Below are 18348 nucleotides of genomic sequence, written 5' to 3'. Positions count from 1 at the left end.
ACCTAGTAGGCAGTGTGCTATTTGTTGCTTTATAAAAAAAAATAATAACTAAAACTGCCCAAAAATTTAAAAAGAAATGCAAATTTGGTGCAAATATTGCAAAGTAGGATTTTGACTCAAGCCTTGTTTCATACTAAACTTACAAGTTAATCATAGTAAACTTCATTTCTAATAAATTTTTGTAAGTATTTTGCATATTTTCATTAGTATATATATATATATTATGTTTTACCTTTGTAATTCATAAAATAAATCAGAATTTGACCAAGATTAATTTTCAAAATTTTGCTTTTATATGATTGTTCTTCAATTTCAGTTTTCTGACAACCTTTTTCTATGACCTCTAATTCTATATTGGGGAGGGAAAAAAAAACTCTTATGCAAAAAATTTTTGTATATTTTAATTCTCAAATATATGTAAATTTAAAATACGTAATTAAAAAAATATGCAATTGTTGAACCTGTTTTGATTTAAAAAATTATGCAGCGAGAGGATTAATCTTATATCCATCTCTGCAAAAACTGAACTAGCTAATCCAGAATTTAATTGAGTACATAATAGCATTATGCAGTTGATATGATTATTTTTGGTGACACATCTAGCAATACTTTTTAACTGTAGAAAATGTTTCAAGGGAAATGAATGTCTAGTTCCAAGAACAAATTTTTAGAATAATATGATGTTTGAATGGTTGGAAAAGGGTTAACAATATATTCTGAAAGAGAACTGTGAGATTGTATTCACATGTTAGATTTTATAAGTAAGATTTGAGTAGTAGTCTTATATATGTATTTTATAATGCCTTTATGTAATTTTTAATCTAAAAATATTTAAAATATTACAGTTAGTTGAATGTCAGACTTTTACTGTCAGTACTTCATTTATTAAATTTCATTTATTGTTGTTGTCTTGTCCATATTACATGGAACTATGTTTGCCAGAGCCTATTCTGAAGGCAGGTTGGACATTTTTTCTCATGCCCAGTTTTGAGGAAGAGCACCCCCAGGGAGAATCCGGGGGTCTCCCATCCCTCTCCACTCCAACCAATCCACACAAGAAGACTTTCAGCTCGACGCATATTTAGAGTGCCACTATGCTACACCATACTGAAGACATGGATGTTTACAAACATCCATATCTTCGGGATTCGAACCCGGGCCCTTTGGTACCATAGTAGGCTCCCATAACCACTATACCTTCTGGACGACATTAAATTTCATTTGTATTGTATTAATAACTGTAAGCATATTTGGAAAACTATATTCCTAAATTTGTTTTTCTCCAAATGCAGATTTTAGGGTTTTTTTTTTTTTTTTTTTTTTTTTTTTTTTTTTTTTTTTTAATTTATAATTTTTAATATTAAGCAAATGTTTTCTGCACTACAGTACAAAGTCTGAGATCCAGACTCCTCGGGACTTTAGTGATTCTGGATTTCGTATTTTTCTGGAAAATAGATCATCAGTTTAAAACTTGTAGGATGGCATGTAGAAATTTTAAAATTAAAAATATGAAATCGTGATTTATGAAATAATGAGGCATGTATGATCTAAAGGTTAACAAAATTTACCAAAAAAAAAGCTTAATATTTATTTGTTTACTTTATTAAACATTTCTTTCAATGTAAATTCTACAAGTTGCATTTTTGTGCTAATATTTTCTATTTAATTCTGTAGAAAGACATGATTTCTTATTCAGTTATAAAGTTTCATTGTGCAAGTTCTGTAATCGCTGTGTTAAGAATTCCAAATAACTTGTCAATCAAAATTTTTTCGTCTTCAGTAACCTCTTTGTCACTTTCTTCACTGTCAGTAGCAGTATTTTCTGGATTTAGAACCATACTACAGATTTTGCCGCCTGTACATTGATTGATAATTGGAACATTGTCATCGCAATGAAAAGCATCCGCTGGCCCTGTGGTCATCTGCTTCAAGAGTGAAGCGGGATTCATCGCAGGACATTATACGATGGTAGCCATGATGATCAGCTGCGACACCACTCCAGACGATTTCGGCGATGTTGTGGTGTTAAAGGCAAATGTCTTAAAGGCCTCTATGAGCATAACTCCACCTCAGACAAGCACCGTGAGATGGTGGACGGTACCACGGGAGGTATATAGGGCTGAATAGTCTACAGTGATACCGTTGGGGCGGTTTGGGCCTGGCGAACAATCGTATTATCTTGACTTGCATTTGTGATCCTTGGTCTTCCAGAGCCTTAATTTCGTCGGCAATTTCCTTGTAGCAACTATTGCTGCCAACATCTTTGCAAGCAGTGTCTGTACACTGCAGGTGATGGTATGACCACCCATTCCTTGAAACTTTGATCCTGTTCATTTGCCTTGAAACTTTGATCATTTGCATTTTCGATCAAGATGTTTATGCATACCAAATTTCGGCATGATCGCAAAAAGTGCTTCGATTTTTTGCTAAAGAGTGTATATAGGATTCTAGATTAAAGTTAGAGAAACAATTTTGGGGGTTAGAGAAGTAGTAGTTTATTAATTATGTGAAATCTGATAAGATTATGCTTGTCAAGTGCTGCCTAAAAAAAACTTAATTTATTTTACGTATGGTGCGGCCCATAGAAGTCTCATGAATGCAGCTCATTCAGTCACTAAGAACTATAACCTAATATATACTGTTTTGTCAACTCTGCTGATGCTGGGCCAGGAAGCATTCTGCAACTAAATCACAGAATCAGTTTAGTTGATTTCACAGTTCAGCATACAGATGTAATGAGAGATAAATTCTCCATTCTTAATACATAAATGAATAATTCGTAATTAAGATATTTGTTAATCAGGCTATAAAAAATGCTAAGGTGTGGTGAACACATTAAAAAGTTTCTGTTTCAAAGTAGTATTAGTAAATATTAGTAAGGATAAGTCCGATTCCTTTAACTGATCCTTCATTTTTAATTCTAGTAATTGTTTTTTAAATCAAAGTGAGTCTGTTTCAAAGAAAATTTAATAAGATGATAAAAAAGAAATATCAACAAATTGCAGTAAGTAACAGGAAGTAGCTCAGGACTATAAGGATAAAATTATTCTTACCACACAAGAAATATTGCAGGTTATTGGTTCAACTTATTAAGTAAACTCTAAAATGCAGTTCTAAATTCATAATTTGCTTAGCTAACTCTTTGAACTAAGTTTTTGAAACCGACTTTCATGGCTCATTTGTAACTATTTATATAAAGTTGCGAGACTTCTGGATGCTTCCAGGAAAGCTGCTCGTAGGGCTTCAAAAAGGCTTTTTTTAACTTTCCCAAACTCACTCCTTTAGTGACAGAAATTGTTTGTCAAGACGCATCACAAGACTTTATGTCTATACCTTGGCTTCTAACTAAGCTGCTTTGCCAGTTTTAATGTTGTTCAGTTCAGAATTACAAAATCTATAACTTTTTACAAGGATTAAAGACAAATACGATATGCAGCCACAAATTCAGTATGCAAAAATACACAAATTATTACATAAAATACAAGAAAAGAATACAATACATGACATAATAAAAATGTATAAAATTTAAAATAAAATCAGAAGTTTAGAGTGGTATATGTAAAATAATTATGCTGATTTTAAATGAATACAATACATTATAAAAATGCATAAAAATCAAAATGAAATCAAAAGTTTACAGCAGTATACAGAAAATGTTCAAGTTTTTATTACAAGTTTTAAGTTAGTAGTGTTAACTAAGTTAGGTGATAACATTATAGTTATTGGCAACTGCTAATTTTCAGTAGATTTATAACAATAAGAACATGAAAATGACATATATTTTCCTTCACTATAGCAGGAAAGTGAAAGAACATTTGGTAAAATTTAGCATATTCATATTTTTTTAATTTTAAGCTCATATTTAAGAAAATTTTATTTCCTATCTTTAAAGTTATGACATTACCATAATACTATATATTATATCAGTATTATTCAAACCTTATTGACAGTGAAACTCCATAAAAATGCAGACAACCCAAAAAAGTAATTTTGTGATACTAATCAGAGTGTCAGTAGTTAGTATAGTTGATAGTCTTAGTTATATATTATCAGTTAAGATTTTTTAGGATTTTTATCCACCATGCAACCCTACAATAAATTTTTGTCACCCCATTACGGGTTGCAACCCATAGTTTGATTACCACTGCTATACATTATAAGCAAGAACTAAAACTAAAATGCAGTGAATGCTCTCAAAGGCAATTCAATATTTAAAATATTTTGCTCAAATTGATTTTTAGTTTTAAATTTTGTTGAAAATAAATCCAAATGAAAAGAGCATAGCATGCATACATTTGGCATAATTATCATTTTTAATCTTGCATTAATTTGAAATAATTTCCAAAAATTTTTAATATTTTTATTTACATATATCTCTGGAATTTTTTAATAAAGAATTACAATTTTTTGAAACTATGCCTTAAAAAACATCTACTTTAAGATAGTCTGTAAATTTTTATAGGTTTTAATTTTTAATAACTTAAATGACTGAATTTTATTTGGATTTAAAACCTAAATTTCAATTTATGAAATAATAAATCAAGTTTATAAAAAAAAGCTATATTATTAACTATATGGCAGATTCAATTAACTTTGAAGAGTTAATTTAAAATTAGTGCAAAAAATGTAAGCTCAAAATTTTGACATATGGAACAAATTCGGCATGTTATTTCAAAAAACCTTATGTTGTTATTTTAGAATCTAAAATGTTTTATTATTTGTGCAAGTTTACAGCATTGTCTGTTTGAATAATATTGCTCCTCGTTGCAGCAGTATTAACCAATTCAGCCCACAATGACTTTTGCAAAGATTTAGCAATTATGATTGAGCTAGCTAAATCAACAAGTGTTCTATTTGTTCTTTCAGCTGTCCCATTTTCTGGGCGATATAGGGGTTGCTGCAACAAAACTTGCTCCCTTTCTTTGCAAAATATTCTTTAAGTCCTTGTTTACATTCTCCAGCCCACTGTCACTAAAACTGCCTTGATTGTTTTCTCTGTTTGATTTTGAAAAAATTTACAAAATTCTTCAAACTTGGCAACAGTTTTTGACTTATGTTTAAGAAAATAAACTTTTCTGTACTTTGAGAAATCATTTGTAAAACATATATAATAGCGAGAACCACCTATAGATTCTTTTTCCATAGGCCCACAAGGATCAAAATGCATAAGTTCACCTGCCTTTTTAGAACGTTGTTGATAACTTCTGCTGTTTTCCTAATATACAGACGACTTCAATAGAAAACATCTAAAGGACAAACAAGAAAGCAACATTATCGAGCCTTCAGCAAGTTCTTGGGCTAAGGACTTTGGCAGTTCAAGGTGATGCTGTTTGATGATGTAATGTGGCGGTAACATTACAACACTTAGTGGAGACCGTGCTGAGATGTCATTTCTACGATCCATGTGATCTATCTGATGACATTATTATCATCAGGAAGAGTTTTGAAGAGCATTTAGAAAACATTAGGAAAAGGCTCAGAAACTGAAGGAAGTCAAGTTAGTTGAGTCCTGCTAAACCTAACTTGTTCAGACAGGAAGTGGCTTACCTCAGACATGTCATCTCTGCCAATGGTGTGTGTACCTATTCAGGAAAAGTGTCAGCAGTTAAAGATTGGAGATGCTGCGAAAATGTTTGTCAGCCGAGAAGTTTCCTGAGGTTTTTGCACCTACTGCAGGAGATTTGTAAAGGACTTTTCATCCATCGCAAGACTCATTCACTAACTGACAGACAACAAGCTAAAGTTCGTGTGGACTATAGAACGTGAGGATGCATTTAACAACTTGAAAGGAGCATTAACATCTGTGACAATTGTGACGTATTCTCAGCTCGACAAACCATTTCTTCTTGACTTCAGTTATATTCCGATCAAGGATGAAATTTTATTTCAAGCGTAAATAAAGAACTTGGTGAAGTACTCAGACAAATCCCAAATGAGGCCTTTACATCCGCAGCCAGTCGGCATTGTAGAGATGTTTAATCAAACCGTCCTTAATAATCTCTCGCTGATGGTTTCCAGAAATCAAGAGGCTTGGGACCAGAAGCTACTTCTGTTCTTACTGGCCAATGGCAGTGCTGTTCACGAGACTGCCGGCTATTCCCCATCCCAAATGCTCTTCGGTCATGAACTTCGTCTGCTTTTTTGCATTTGGTAGACCTCTGGATTCAGCTTCATCGCCTGATGAGTATATTCAAGACCTTCAGGCACTTTTTGAAGTTGATGGAAAATTTTGCACGAGAGCGAGTCAGCTTTGCAACAGAGAATCTGAAGGCCCCTTACAAGAGAGCTACAATACCTTGATTCAGTGAAGGTGATAAGATGTGGTTATGGAATCCGATTTCACGGAAAGGACTACAGTCGCCCTGGGATGGTGTCCTAAATAGGCTGAACGACGTTGTAGTTCGCATCCATAAGTCATCAAATTCTAAACCAAAAATCGTTTATTACAACAGGATAACTGCTTACCAAGAGCCATTTCATTTATATATAAATTTGTAAATTAATGCATTTATTTATTTATTTAGTATTTGATTTATGTTCTTTGCTGAATTATAGTTTTAGTATTGCATTGATTTTCCTTAGATGTGAATATGGCATACTGTCTCATATGCCTGGGATGTGCAGTTATTAGGAAGGGGGCAGTGTTATGAATTTTGCATATATGTAAAGAATTTTAGTGAAATTATAGTAACATTTTGTATAATTTTAACATGAAGTGCTTAAAATAGACGAAGCTCTGTCGGGAAAATAAGATTACAGGGGCTAATTCAAGGGTTGGATAGCTAATATACAAAGTGAATGTTAAAAAATAACCCAAAAATTCAAAAAAAATGGTATTAAAAAATAAGTTTGATAATTCTATGAATACATCTAATTGAAATTGCTACGAATTTTATATGTGTGTAAATAATTTCAGTCAAATTACATGTGAAATTGTAGCATTCTTTGTATAATATAACATGACATTCTTGAAACGAAACTATGTCAGGAAAATAAAATTACAGGGGCAAGTCTATATAACATGGAGATAAATGGCTACCCAACTAAATTTGCTAGATATCGCCAGCAAAAGTTAGATATTTGCTAGGTATCTAATTTTTGTTGCCAAATTTGGTGATGTTTTGGTCTGGTCCTTGTATAACTGTAATTGTAATTATATTTGCCTGTATTTTTCCAGTAATTTTGAGAAGTGAAAGATACTAAAGATTTCACAGCAGCCGGGGAAAAACCATATGAGACTGGGAAGAGCATCAGTTTTTCAGTTCATAGTCAACTTTGGAATATTGAGATATCACCGTATGAGCCTGTTTAGATGCACTTTGTTTAACATTCTTAGTAGTTTAAGTGTAGCTACAGATTCTGCTCTGTCACATCGAGGAGAGCTTTATGAGTATTTTCGTAAAAAGTTCCACGAGTGGGAAGTGTTTCTTTTGGTTAAATAAATTTTATCAAGTTTTCATCGTTTCTGTGGGCATTCAATTCAGTACAAACCCATACGCATCCAACAATATCTCATTTTCATTTCATGTGTTCTTCCTTTATCCCTTCCCGCAGATCTGCCAGATGCCTTGCCCAACAAATTTGACAATTGTTAGTCTTGATTGGTAACCATGCGATGTTTTAGAGAGTTTTGTTTCTTATGACAGCCCATTTAAGAAAATTGAATTAATATTTTATATTTTTGTTTGGTTGTATTTCTTATTTTTGCTGTGATTTTGTCAAAAAGGTACTTTTTTACATTGTTTCCCTTTCTTGAATGCTAAGTGCACTACATTATGCATTTTAACCCTAATTAGTTTGAGAAAACAAAGGTGTCAATGCTGTGCATTTGGCAAATCTGTTCCCCCTTTTGTTATAAATGATACACACCTTGTAATTTTCTGCAGTTAAATGAAACAGAAAAGGGAGAAAATTGTAGTAAAAACCAGGGTTATGGAGTCGGTAAGGAAAATGACTGACTCCGACTCCTGGAATTTTAAAGACTCTGACTCCCTCATATATATATATATATATATACCTATGGGTTACAGTTTTTTTAATATAAAAGAAGTAATAGATGATGCAAAAAAAAAAAAAAAAATGATGGCATAGGAAATTATTTATATTAATTAGCATTTATTATGAAATGGAAAAACTGGCATTAGTTATTTCTAAGAAACAGTATAGCTTTGGCAAGATCTTCTTTGTTGGAGGGTCATAGATCTGATTTGATAAATTTCAGAGCTGCGAAGAGTCTTTCCACACTAATTTGAGTAGGAGGAAGAGCTGTTACTGTTAGGGCTACTTCTTTTAACTTTTCAAGATAGATTTTATACGTTGCTTGATCAATAATTGCTCCTTCTCCTGCTCGCTTCAATTTTCAGAATTCTTCTGCTTACCTAAATTTACCAATGAGATTTGTAACTAAATGAATCTGTTTAATCACTGATGGCAAATTACCATATCCATCCTCCACCCTTATATTTATTTATTAATATGTCAATAAAAATAGAAAATAACTATTTATTAATGTATACAGTTCATAAATAAAAATAATAATTCAGGCTGTCATGAATGTTTTTCAATTCATTTTAATTTCATTTCAAATTCAAACTGTCCAACAAAAACGGGAGTTGAAGTGGACCTGTTTTTAGCGACTCCAGCTCTGATTCCGACTCCACAGTTCCTGGTAAAAATGGTATTATCTTAATATCTTCATGATGAATAGCATGAAAACTGAAAGGAATTTCTTTTTTTTTATGATACTTTAAGTATTTTTGAGCAAATTTTAACTAAAGTTATTGAATATTCACCCATGCTTGACTGTCGTCATAAGTTGGGTGCATAATAAAAATTTTCCCACTTCTTCCAAGAGCTTTTTTACTCATATATTCGCTAATGAAAACTTTAGTAATTCATTTTAAATTGATTTAATTTGTTTTATGAAAGTATAAACAACATTATGTGTTTTATATTAAATACTTTTTTACATTTTTTTTTTTTTTTTCTAGAATGAAGCGAAACATCATTTGCAAACTACAAAACCTAGGAAAAAGAGGAACCTCAAAAAGTATAAAAAACAACTGTTGCAAGCTTCAAAACAAGGAAAAAAGGATAAAAAGCAACCAAATAATTTAATAAAATAATAATATTTTGTAATATTTGTAAATAAATTCTTGTATTAGCATTTTGTAAAAAACATTATTTGTAATTATTCGTGTTGCTTTATATGGACAAAATAATAAGAATTTAAGATATATGACATTAATTTAAATTTTCGGTTAAAAGCCATATAAACTTTATCACATTTAGCAAATTATTTAATTGTTCACAGTTTTAAAGGCGATGTTCAATGAAATATGTTAACTTGAATCAATATTGGAAGAGAAAACGTCATTCACCGAAATCACTTCTACCTTCAACTAAAGATTAACCAATTTTGTTTAAATTTAGAATCCTTTTACCATCTTATGTGCTGGAAATGGATTTGATGCTGTAAACTTTTTATGAATTTAGTAACTCTGAAAATATTGTCAGTTAATAGTCATGAATTTGGCTTTGGTGAATTTTGCCAGTATTTAGACCTTTTGAGCGACAAGTTTTTCTCTTTCAATATCGAAGCAGTTATAATATTTGTCCGATTACCACCTTTACGCTTGCTTCTAAATAAATATTTCACTGATCTTCAGTATCCCCAACTAAAGCTTGATTATGTAATCAACGCCTTAAGATAAAGATTATTTTGAAAGTTCTTTGAAATCCAAAAGTTTATATGTTCTGATTGCCATTGAAAATTTTGCTTTAAAATCCTTTGCTATTTTGCTTCAGTGCAACTATAATTTATTAATCGCCTCTTCAAAACTTGAACTTTTTTTGAATTTTAGGTACACCTTGCACAAAAAAAAAAAAAAAAAAAAAAATTGGGACAATTCTATATTTTCCAGTCTTTTGGACCAACTATTGAAATTTAACTTTCGTTTTCCGTGTCACAACTCTGGTTATATATTTGATTTACAGCATTGTCGGACAAAATCGGACTTTTTCTGAGATAACATACTAATTTTTTTTCCCATATTTCGATTCTACGACTTGATTATGCCAGAGTGCCAAGTTTTGTAAAAATCGTAAGACTAGTTTAAAAAAAAAATTAACTCTCAAACTTTTAGTTCCTCCATGTTAACTGAATTTGATATATATTTATTAATGTCTATTTTTTTTATTAAACTTATGATTTTTCCTTTCACATTTCGAAATTTAGGTTCATTCCAAATAAAATTCACCTGTTTTTTATGATTTGTATTTTTTAATAATTTTTATAAAATTTTCAGAAACAATTTTGAATTATAACCTATGGAATTTTTACCATCATCTTAAAATAGATATACTTTTAAGCATACCTGGAAAAAAAATAGTTTTTTATTCAAAATTTCTCAAGATATACATTAATTTACATATTGGCGCATTTTGAAATTTGTTGTAAGCGATAATAACACCAAATGTGGTTTATGCACTTTGTTAAAATTATTAGAAAGTATGAACAATGGCCTTTTTTTCCGCTCGTGTGCAATGAAAGAAAGGAAAGGAAAATAGGTTGCTATAAATTAAGAAGTTCCCAAGGGAATTATTCTTGGCGCAAACTGAAATAAAATGAGCCGAGATAAATTTTTTAATTTCTCACCAAAAATGGTAAAATTTAATATTTAGGCATAATTTGAGTCACAGAATCGAAATATGGAAAAATGTTGGTATGTTATTTCAGAAAGGTCTGATTTATTGCTAAAATATCTATGTTGGAACAATGCTATAAATAAGCCTAATAGATACTCTAAGACGCGTTTTCGACACATGGAAAACGTAAATTAAATTTCGACAATTGGTCCAGTAGAACGCGAGATATAGAACTGTCCCTTTCTCTCTTGTTTTTCTTCCCAACAAAGTGTACATTTATTTTTCTGTGTTTACTTGTATGTTGTCCGTTTGCATACAAATAAACAAGCACAACTCGACTAGACGAACTACCTTAACTCGCTCTCCACTGACGATAAATCGCTATGTAAAGCAATAAGAAGTTATACGAGGTGGCACAATAAAATTCCGCCCTTAAAAGGTCCCAAAGCATCCACTACACTGATACTGAGAAAGCAGAACTTTTAGCCCAGCACTTGGAATCTCAGTTTCACACAAACAACAGAATGCTTGGTTTTTAACTTTCAATTCACGTATACTCCAAATCTATGCGGACAACATTGTGCCAGTCTTACCGTCGGAGGTCTTTAGATACATCAAGCAGATAAAAATTACTAATACAATGATAAAGAACTTCGCAACAAAGATGGTATTTGTATTCATGAAAATCATCAATATTATCCTCGAGAGGCAATACTTGGAAACTGGCTATCATCACTCCAATCCTCAAACCCAAGAAGCCTGCTGCAGCTCCAGAGTCCCACAGACCAATCAGTTTATTTTCATCCCTCAACAAGATCGTCGACGCTATCCTGCTCAGAAGAATAAACTCTCCATTGGATGAAAATATTATTCCATACCAGTTCGGTTTCAGAAAAAAGCCTTTCCACAACAAACCAATTTCACCGTGGTGGAGATGGTAGCTGAAACCCGACCTCCAGACCAAGAAAATCAGCGGCGTAATCTTCCTGGATATTGCTAAGGCTTTCGACTGTATATACCCGGGTGCATTAATATGCAAAATGCAGAATATGACGTTTCTTGATTACATCACAAACATAATTAAATCCTATCTGATAGGTAGACACTTCGTCATTTATGTATCTGGTACATATTCCACCAGCCGTGCGATTCTTGCAGCCGTACCACATGGATCTCTTCTTGGTCCTACCCTCTTCAATATTTACATATACGACATTTCCACTATACCCAACACCACGCTCGCAATGTAAGCAGATGATACAGCGATCCTGACACAAAGTGCATTTGTCAGTCCAGTCTTCCAACGCTTACAAGAACACATCCAAACACTTAGGACTTGGCTGGAAAAATGGAAGGTATTAGTAAATGTGGACAAGACCGAAGCCTTCCTGTTGGCTAAAAAGAAAAAAAATATTGAAGGAAAATCTAAAATTTTATGGTACGTCAATTCCCTGGGCCAAGCAGGTCCCTTATCTCGGGGTGATCCTCAGTAATTCTCTCACATGGACCCCACGCATTACATCTATTATTAAGAAGTTTCGAGCAGGTATCAAAACAGCGTTCTATCTGTTAACAATAAGCTACTCATTTACAAATCCATCTTTCGTCCAATATTATGTTATGCATGTCCTGCTTGGGCTAACTCTTTTCGTATTAATAATGAAGACACTGCAAACGGCGCAGAAGTGCGTTCTGCGTCAGATAACAGATTCGTGTATCGTAAATTCTAAAGATATGCTTTTTTTAAATATTTTGTGATACTGCTGGTGAATTGAATTTTGTCGTTAAAGGGCGAAGAACATTGGTATTTAATAAATAAAGTAGCACACAAAAAGTTAAAAAAACGCCTTTTTGGACGTAATGTAAAATCTGGAAGTTATTTGTTTTTAGTAAAATTAATTTCATTCATCTAATTTCCAATTTTTTTAATTCTTGAAATCAGTTCCAGGTATTTAAAAATTAAATTAATTCATGCACTAGTACAAATTTGTAGTTAAAACATTTTTTGATTTGGTTTTCTGCATCTGAAATTTGGCAACATAAGCTCTCGGGGAAGAAAATTTAGGCTAATATTTGGGTTTGGGAACAGTGATACTTCTATGAATCGAATTTTCTTAGGCGTGTTTTTTATATTTAATTTAGAGAACTTCATCGCTAATAATCAAATTAAATATATTTCTGATTTTGCATGTCCTCTGTAGGAAAATTTAAGATGAATGAAGGAGACTGGATTTGTTCCGATACACAGTATGTGCTTTTTGTAATTTAGAGATAAATTGGCAATACTTTAGACTAAAACGCGGCTTTCTTAATAATTATTTATATCGTGGTAATCACAAAACGGTTTAGAATTTTAAGCCCAAAATCATATAGTTACTTTCAAATTGAAGCGTTTCTTTACGCGTTTGAATAAAACGATTTGCTGTGGTATTTGAATGTTTTGAATTTTGGTGCTTTTCTCACAGTAAAAAATACCGCATCGAAGGCTTAATTGCAACAGAAAAATTGTAACATTAATTTGTTAGTTTTATATAAACGATAAATTTTCAGCAAGTAATTTTATAATTAGTGTTTAAAATTTATGTGGTCGATTGACTAAAAAATATTTTCAACTGTGTTTAACATTACTCATGTAATCGCTGTAATCATAAATTTGGAAATTTAGATCTAATAGCTTAGTGTAATTATTTTATGTTGATGTGAAACTATCGTTAGAAATAATTGTAATTTTGTTGATAATTATTGTAATGATAACATATAGTCATTCATTTCTGCTGTTTCATTGGGATCTGGATGGATGTATGGGACCAATTCTACACTAGAGCCGTGATCTGTTTTGTTAATTTTTTTTTTTTTTGGGTTCAAATTAATGCTTTTGAGTAGAGTGACAAATAAAAATAGAAAGTGGTTTAGTAAGTGATAGTAACTGAATATGATTTCATTTCTGTAATTATTACTATCAATTAAAGTAGCATTAAATTCAGCTTATTGTTTCAAATCAGAAGAAGAAGGAGCTCTGCATGTTATTTTCACTTGTTGGAAGGGCCTTGAATTTTAATTTGTAAACTATCACTTACTTGACTATTTTACTGTTATAAAGTTACAATAATGTGCCAAACAAATATTAATTTAAAAGTCAAACGACAAAAATCAGCATAATATTTTTCAAATATTCACAGGTTTTTTTGTTGTTTGACTTCTAAATTAATACTTTACTGTTTCACTGTAATGAGAGCAAACTGAAGAAATGCAGATTTCCTATTCAGAGCTTTAATTTGTTTAATCAAATAATAAAATAGTGCAGGCCTCAAAAGAGTCAATATTTACATAACTTTATGCAAATTTGAATATGATTTAATCATGTTCGGAAAGAAATTTCAAATGGCTGGAAGATATCCAAAGTTTGAACATCTGTCTGTTGCATGCAACTGGATTCTTATCAATTTTATAACAGTATTAAATAATCCTTTTTCCTTTTTTGTACCAAAATAAGTAAAACTGGATATTACGGTCCAGTTTAGCGCATTTTCAAAAAATTGCCAAATTGGTTGTTTTCGCACGTTTTAGAAAACCATATCGCCATATCAGATGATTGCAAATTTGAAATAATGCTGTAAACATGCAAAAATATTTAAACAACCTGTAAACATGCAAAAATATCTAAAACAGGACTTCAAGTAAATCAATGAAGAAGGGGAAAGTGCAAAATCGCCCACTGCTTTGCACGTTTTTAAGAATTGAACGTACTCGGTGTCCATGTACACATTGACCTATTTCCACTTTAAAAAAAATCCCAGAATTGCCCAAAAATGCCAATGTACACTTCCTTTATCCACGTACACATCAACTTATTTTCACTCAAAAAGTCAAAGAAAATTGACAAAAATCCAATTATTCTTACTCTTGTAAAAAGCGCCAAACAAATAAGCAGGCAATTCTGCACTTTAACCACAGTATTTAAAAGTTAATACAGTCAAAAGTCGTTAATCTGGACTCGTCAGGACTCCTGCGATTCCGGATTATAGATCATCAGTTTAAATCTCGTAAGATGGCATTCAGAAATTATAAAATTAAAAATATGAAACCGTAATTTATGAAATAAAGAACAATTATGATCTAAAGAGTATCAAAATTTACAAAAAAAAAAAAAAAAAAAAAAAAAGCTTAATATTTATTTGTTTACTTTATTAAACATTTCTTTCAATGTAAGTTGTTTAAGTTGCTTTGTTTTATGTGATAATACTTTCTCTTTAATTCTACAAACAGACATAATTTCTTGTTCAGTTACACAGTTCCGCTGTTCAAGTCCCGTAGTTGCTGTGCCGAGAATACCGACTAACTTGTCAATCGAAATTTTTTCGTTTTCACTAACCTCTCTGTCACATTCTTCATGTCTTTATCCATTTTTTGCAGCAATTCCACTTTTTGTTTGATGGACATCGAAACATACTTTCATTTTGTATGATTCTTTGGGAGCTCCAGAATCAGAAATTCTATTTGACATAATCGAAAGTTCAAGTTTACTTTTATAGTATTGCTCTTACTGTCTGCAAAAAATAATAAGCCGGATCCAATTCAAAAATTAAGGAACAACGCAATCATCAACATTAACTGAAATAGATAATTGGATAATTTTAGCTTATACCGCCCGTTATACATAAAACGCGCATGCGAAAACGTATTCTGCGCTTGCGCACATGCATATGCGCAGACGTAAGAGGTCTTGCGCGCACGCGCAAACGCCTATGCGCTTGTGCGGCACATGCGCAGAAAGTTTTGAGCTTTGAGGTCCGGATTATGGGTGTCCGAATTAATGACTTTTGACTGTAACTATGTATTTTATATAGGATCAACAGCATTAAAAGTTTTCATAATATCATATACAGTACAAAGTCAGTAATCTGGGATCATCAATTTAAATCTGGTAAGATGGCCTGCAGATATTATACTACAGTCAAAAGTCGTTAATTCAGACACCCATAATCCGGAATGATCTATAATCCGGACCTCAAAGCTACAAACACGACCTTTACTGCTTCGAATATGCGTGTGCGCATGTGCAAAATACGTTTACACATGCGCGTTTACTTCGAATTGGATCCGGCTTATTATTTTTTTAAGACTGTTAGAGCAATTTTATAAAAGTAAGCTTGAACTTTTGATAATGTCAAATAGAATTTCCGATATGTATTTACTAATATGTAAAGGATCTACAAAGCGAAAGTATGTTTCGAAGTCCATTAAACCAAAGTGGAATTGCTGCAAAAAATGACCTAACCATTCCGAAAAATGTTTATCAATTTCACGCTGCTCTGCGGCCGGGGATGAGGGGGGAACAGCGCAATGAATTGGAAGTTGAAGATAAGGATAGTTGTCAGCACTATCCTTATCTTCAGGGCAGATGTTTTCATTTTATTTGGTTTATAGTTCCTTACTAAATGTAGTATTTCATCTCGATGTATTCCGTCTTTGATATGATTTAAATCAAATTCCTCGTCATTATAATTTGCTTCCGATAGTGAAGAAAGTGACCACTGCATACCATCTTACCAGATTTAAATTGATGATCTATAATCCGGAATCGTCGAGACGAGTCCGTATTAACGACTTTTCACTGTATTAAAAATATGTAACCGTAATTTATGAAAGAAAAAGCAATTATGATCTAAAGGATATCAAATTTTACAAAAAAAAAGCTTAATATTTATTTGTTTACTTCATTAAACATTTCTTTCAACGTGCACATGAGTAAAGCATACACACATAATGTATGTGCATTCTCTACGCACATGTGTAAAATTTGTGGCTTTGAGGTCCGGATTATAGATCATTCCGGATTACGGACTTTGTACTGTACCATTTTTAAGACAGTAGCAAAATGGAGTAAAGCGTTTTATCGCGAAATTTAAGAAATTGTAATAAGCAATAAATGATCGGAAAGCATTGATTTGTATTTAAGCCAAGAGGTTATCAGATTTGGCGCAATTTCGCTTCACTTGGCGACTGAACCGTAATCTCCAGTCTAGCCCCAAAATCTGTATGTAATAGGTTTATGAAATTCTAACTGTACTGTAAAGCTGCGTTCAGACGGCAGCATAGAGGCATAGTCATAAGTGTTGGCAGTGGTGATGATAAAGGCAAAGCATATTTTGCTTCCTTTAATTAAAGCTAAGACTAATCTAAATAAAATTCATGCTTCATTCCGTAAATAAAATAAAATAAGCTAACACTGTAGCCTTTACATTTAAAATCATTAAGTGAAAGAAAAACTAGCATAATGCTAACTGATAATCACACAAGAGAACAAGACATTCGCCGATACCGGCGTACATATATATAATACTCGGCCAACCCGCTGATCTTGACATCATCGAGCAATCAGCGGCAACCACATTAGCTTACCGCCGATTGACCTCCGATCAAAATTTGCATGTGGAAAACTAAAGCCAACAATAAGGGCATAAAATATGGGAGTTCCGTTCAGAGACTGGGTCTAAGCTGTGGCCAATAAGAGAAGCTAAATTTGTGCATGCGAGGATGTATCTACACCTTTCTTGCGCTGTTTTCCAGCTCGATTGATTTCCCGTGCTCGTTCTTCTTGTTTTCATTATTTTGTGTAATGGCTTTTCAGCTCACCGCAAAGTTTTACTAATTCAACAACTCTTTTATCTGCTCTTCTTATAAGCCAAGAGGCAATGGAAGAAGGTAAAAAAAGAAAAAGAACAAAATGGTCAAGAGATATTTTTTTGGAAAGACCAATACTTGGCACATATTTCTGTGCAAAGCAGTATGAAATATTTGTGCGTTGTACTGTAGTACTCTCTATACTATAAACATGCATGTGCATACTTATATATATAAAACATTCTTCAATTTTTATATATAATTTCTCTTAGGAAAAATACGATATTCTAAATATGCCTAGTTAAAAAAAAATTTTGAGGATAATTGACAGATAGCCTGTATATAATATTTTTCCATTTAGCAGGTGTGAAAGCAGTTAAGTGGAAAACAGTACTTAACATTATTATTTTTTAAATTTTCAATCAAAAGGAACATGTTTCTGTGACTTATTCACTGTGACTATCTATCACTACAGTAGTTGGCTGCGCTACCAGTATCAATTATCACTAGTACTAGTATCCCACAACTGGTCACCATGACCAGCAACCACAACTAGTACAGTCAAAAGTCGTTAATTCGGACAACCATAATCCGGAATGATCTATAATCTGGACATCAAAGCTACAAACTTTCTGCGAATATAGGTCTGCACATGCGCAAAATATGTTTACGAATGCGTGTTTAACGTATAACGGACGGTATAAGGTAAAAATTGTCTAATTCAGTTAATGTTGCAGATTGCGTTGTTCCTTAATCTTCGAATTGGATCCGGCTTATTATTTTTTGCAGACTGTTAGAGCAATTTTATAAAAGTAAGCTTGAACTTTCGATTATGTGAAATAGAATTTCTGATATATATTTACTAATATGTAAAAGATCTACAAAGCGAAAGTATGTTTCGAAGTCCATTAAACAAACAGTGGAATTGCTGCAAAAAATGGATAAAGGCATATCCTGTGTTTATTTAACCATTCCGAAATCTGTTTATCAATTTCACGCTGCTCTGCGGCGGGGGAGAGGGGACGCCTCGGCACGCGATGAATTGGAAGTTGATCTGTCAGCACTATTCTTTTCTTC

General features: G+C 32.3%; 2 protein-coding genes across 3 annotated transcripts in view; both read left to right on the top strand.

Moving 5' to 3' along the window:
- The window catches only part of LOC118198817 (40S small subunit processome assembly factor 1), a 45582-nt gene extending 36404 nt beyond the window's left edge, over positions 1-9178 (top strand). The window contains exon 5 of the mRNA XM_085810392.1: positions 8991-9178. Coding sequence (XP_085666518.1) covers positions 8991-9125 — 135 coding nt within the window. The 3' untranslated portion in view covers positions 9126-9178. The remainder of the gene's footprint in view (positions 1-8990) is intronic.
- Positions 9179-12685: 3507 nt separating this feature from the next.
- The window catches only part of LOC118198816 (zinc finger Ran-binding domain-containing protein 2-like), a 67543-nt gene continuing 61880 nt past the window's right edge, over positions 12686-18348 (top strand). For both annotated transcript variants that reach the window (XR_004759854.2, XM_035370588.2), the window contains exon 1: positions 12686-12894. Coding sequence is in view for 1 of the 2 variants with exons in the window: in XM_035370588.2 (XP_035226479.2) it covers positions 12836-12894 (59 nt within the window). In the remaining variant the exon portion in view is untranslated. The remainder of the gene's footprint in view (positions 12895-18348) is intronic.

Source organism: Stegodyphus dumicola, chromosome 2 (assembly GCF_044657685.1).
Source record: "Stegodyphus dumicola isolate Sdum_Otavi_A_Nest chromosome 2, ASM4465768v1".
NCBI lineage: Eukaryota > Metazoa > Arthropoda > Arachnida > Araneae > Eresidae > Stegodyphus > Stegodyphus dumicola.
The sequence above is the reverse complement of the archived record's forward strand: the minus strand, read 5'-3'. Positions and strand labels throughout refer to the sequence as shown.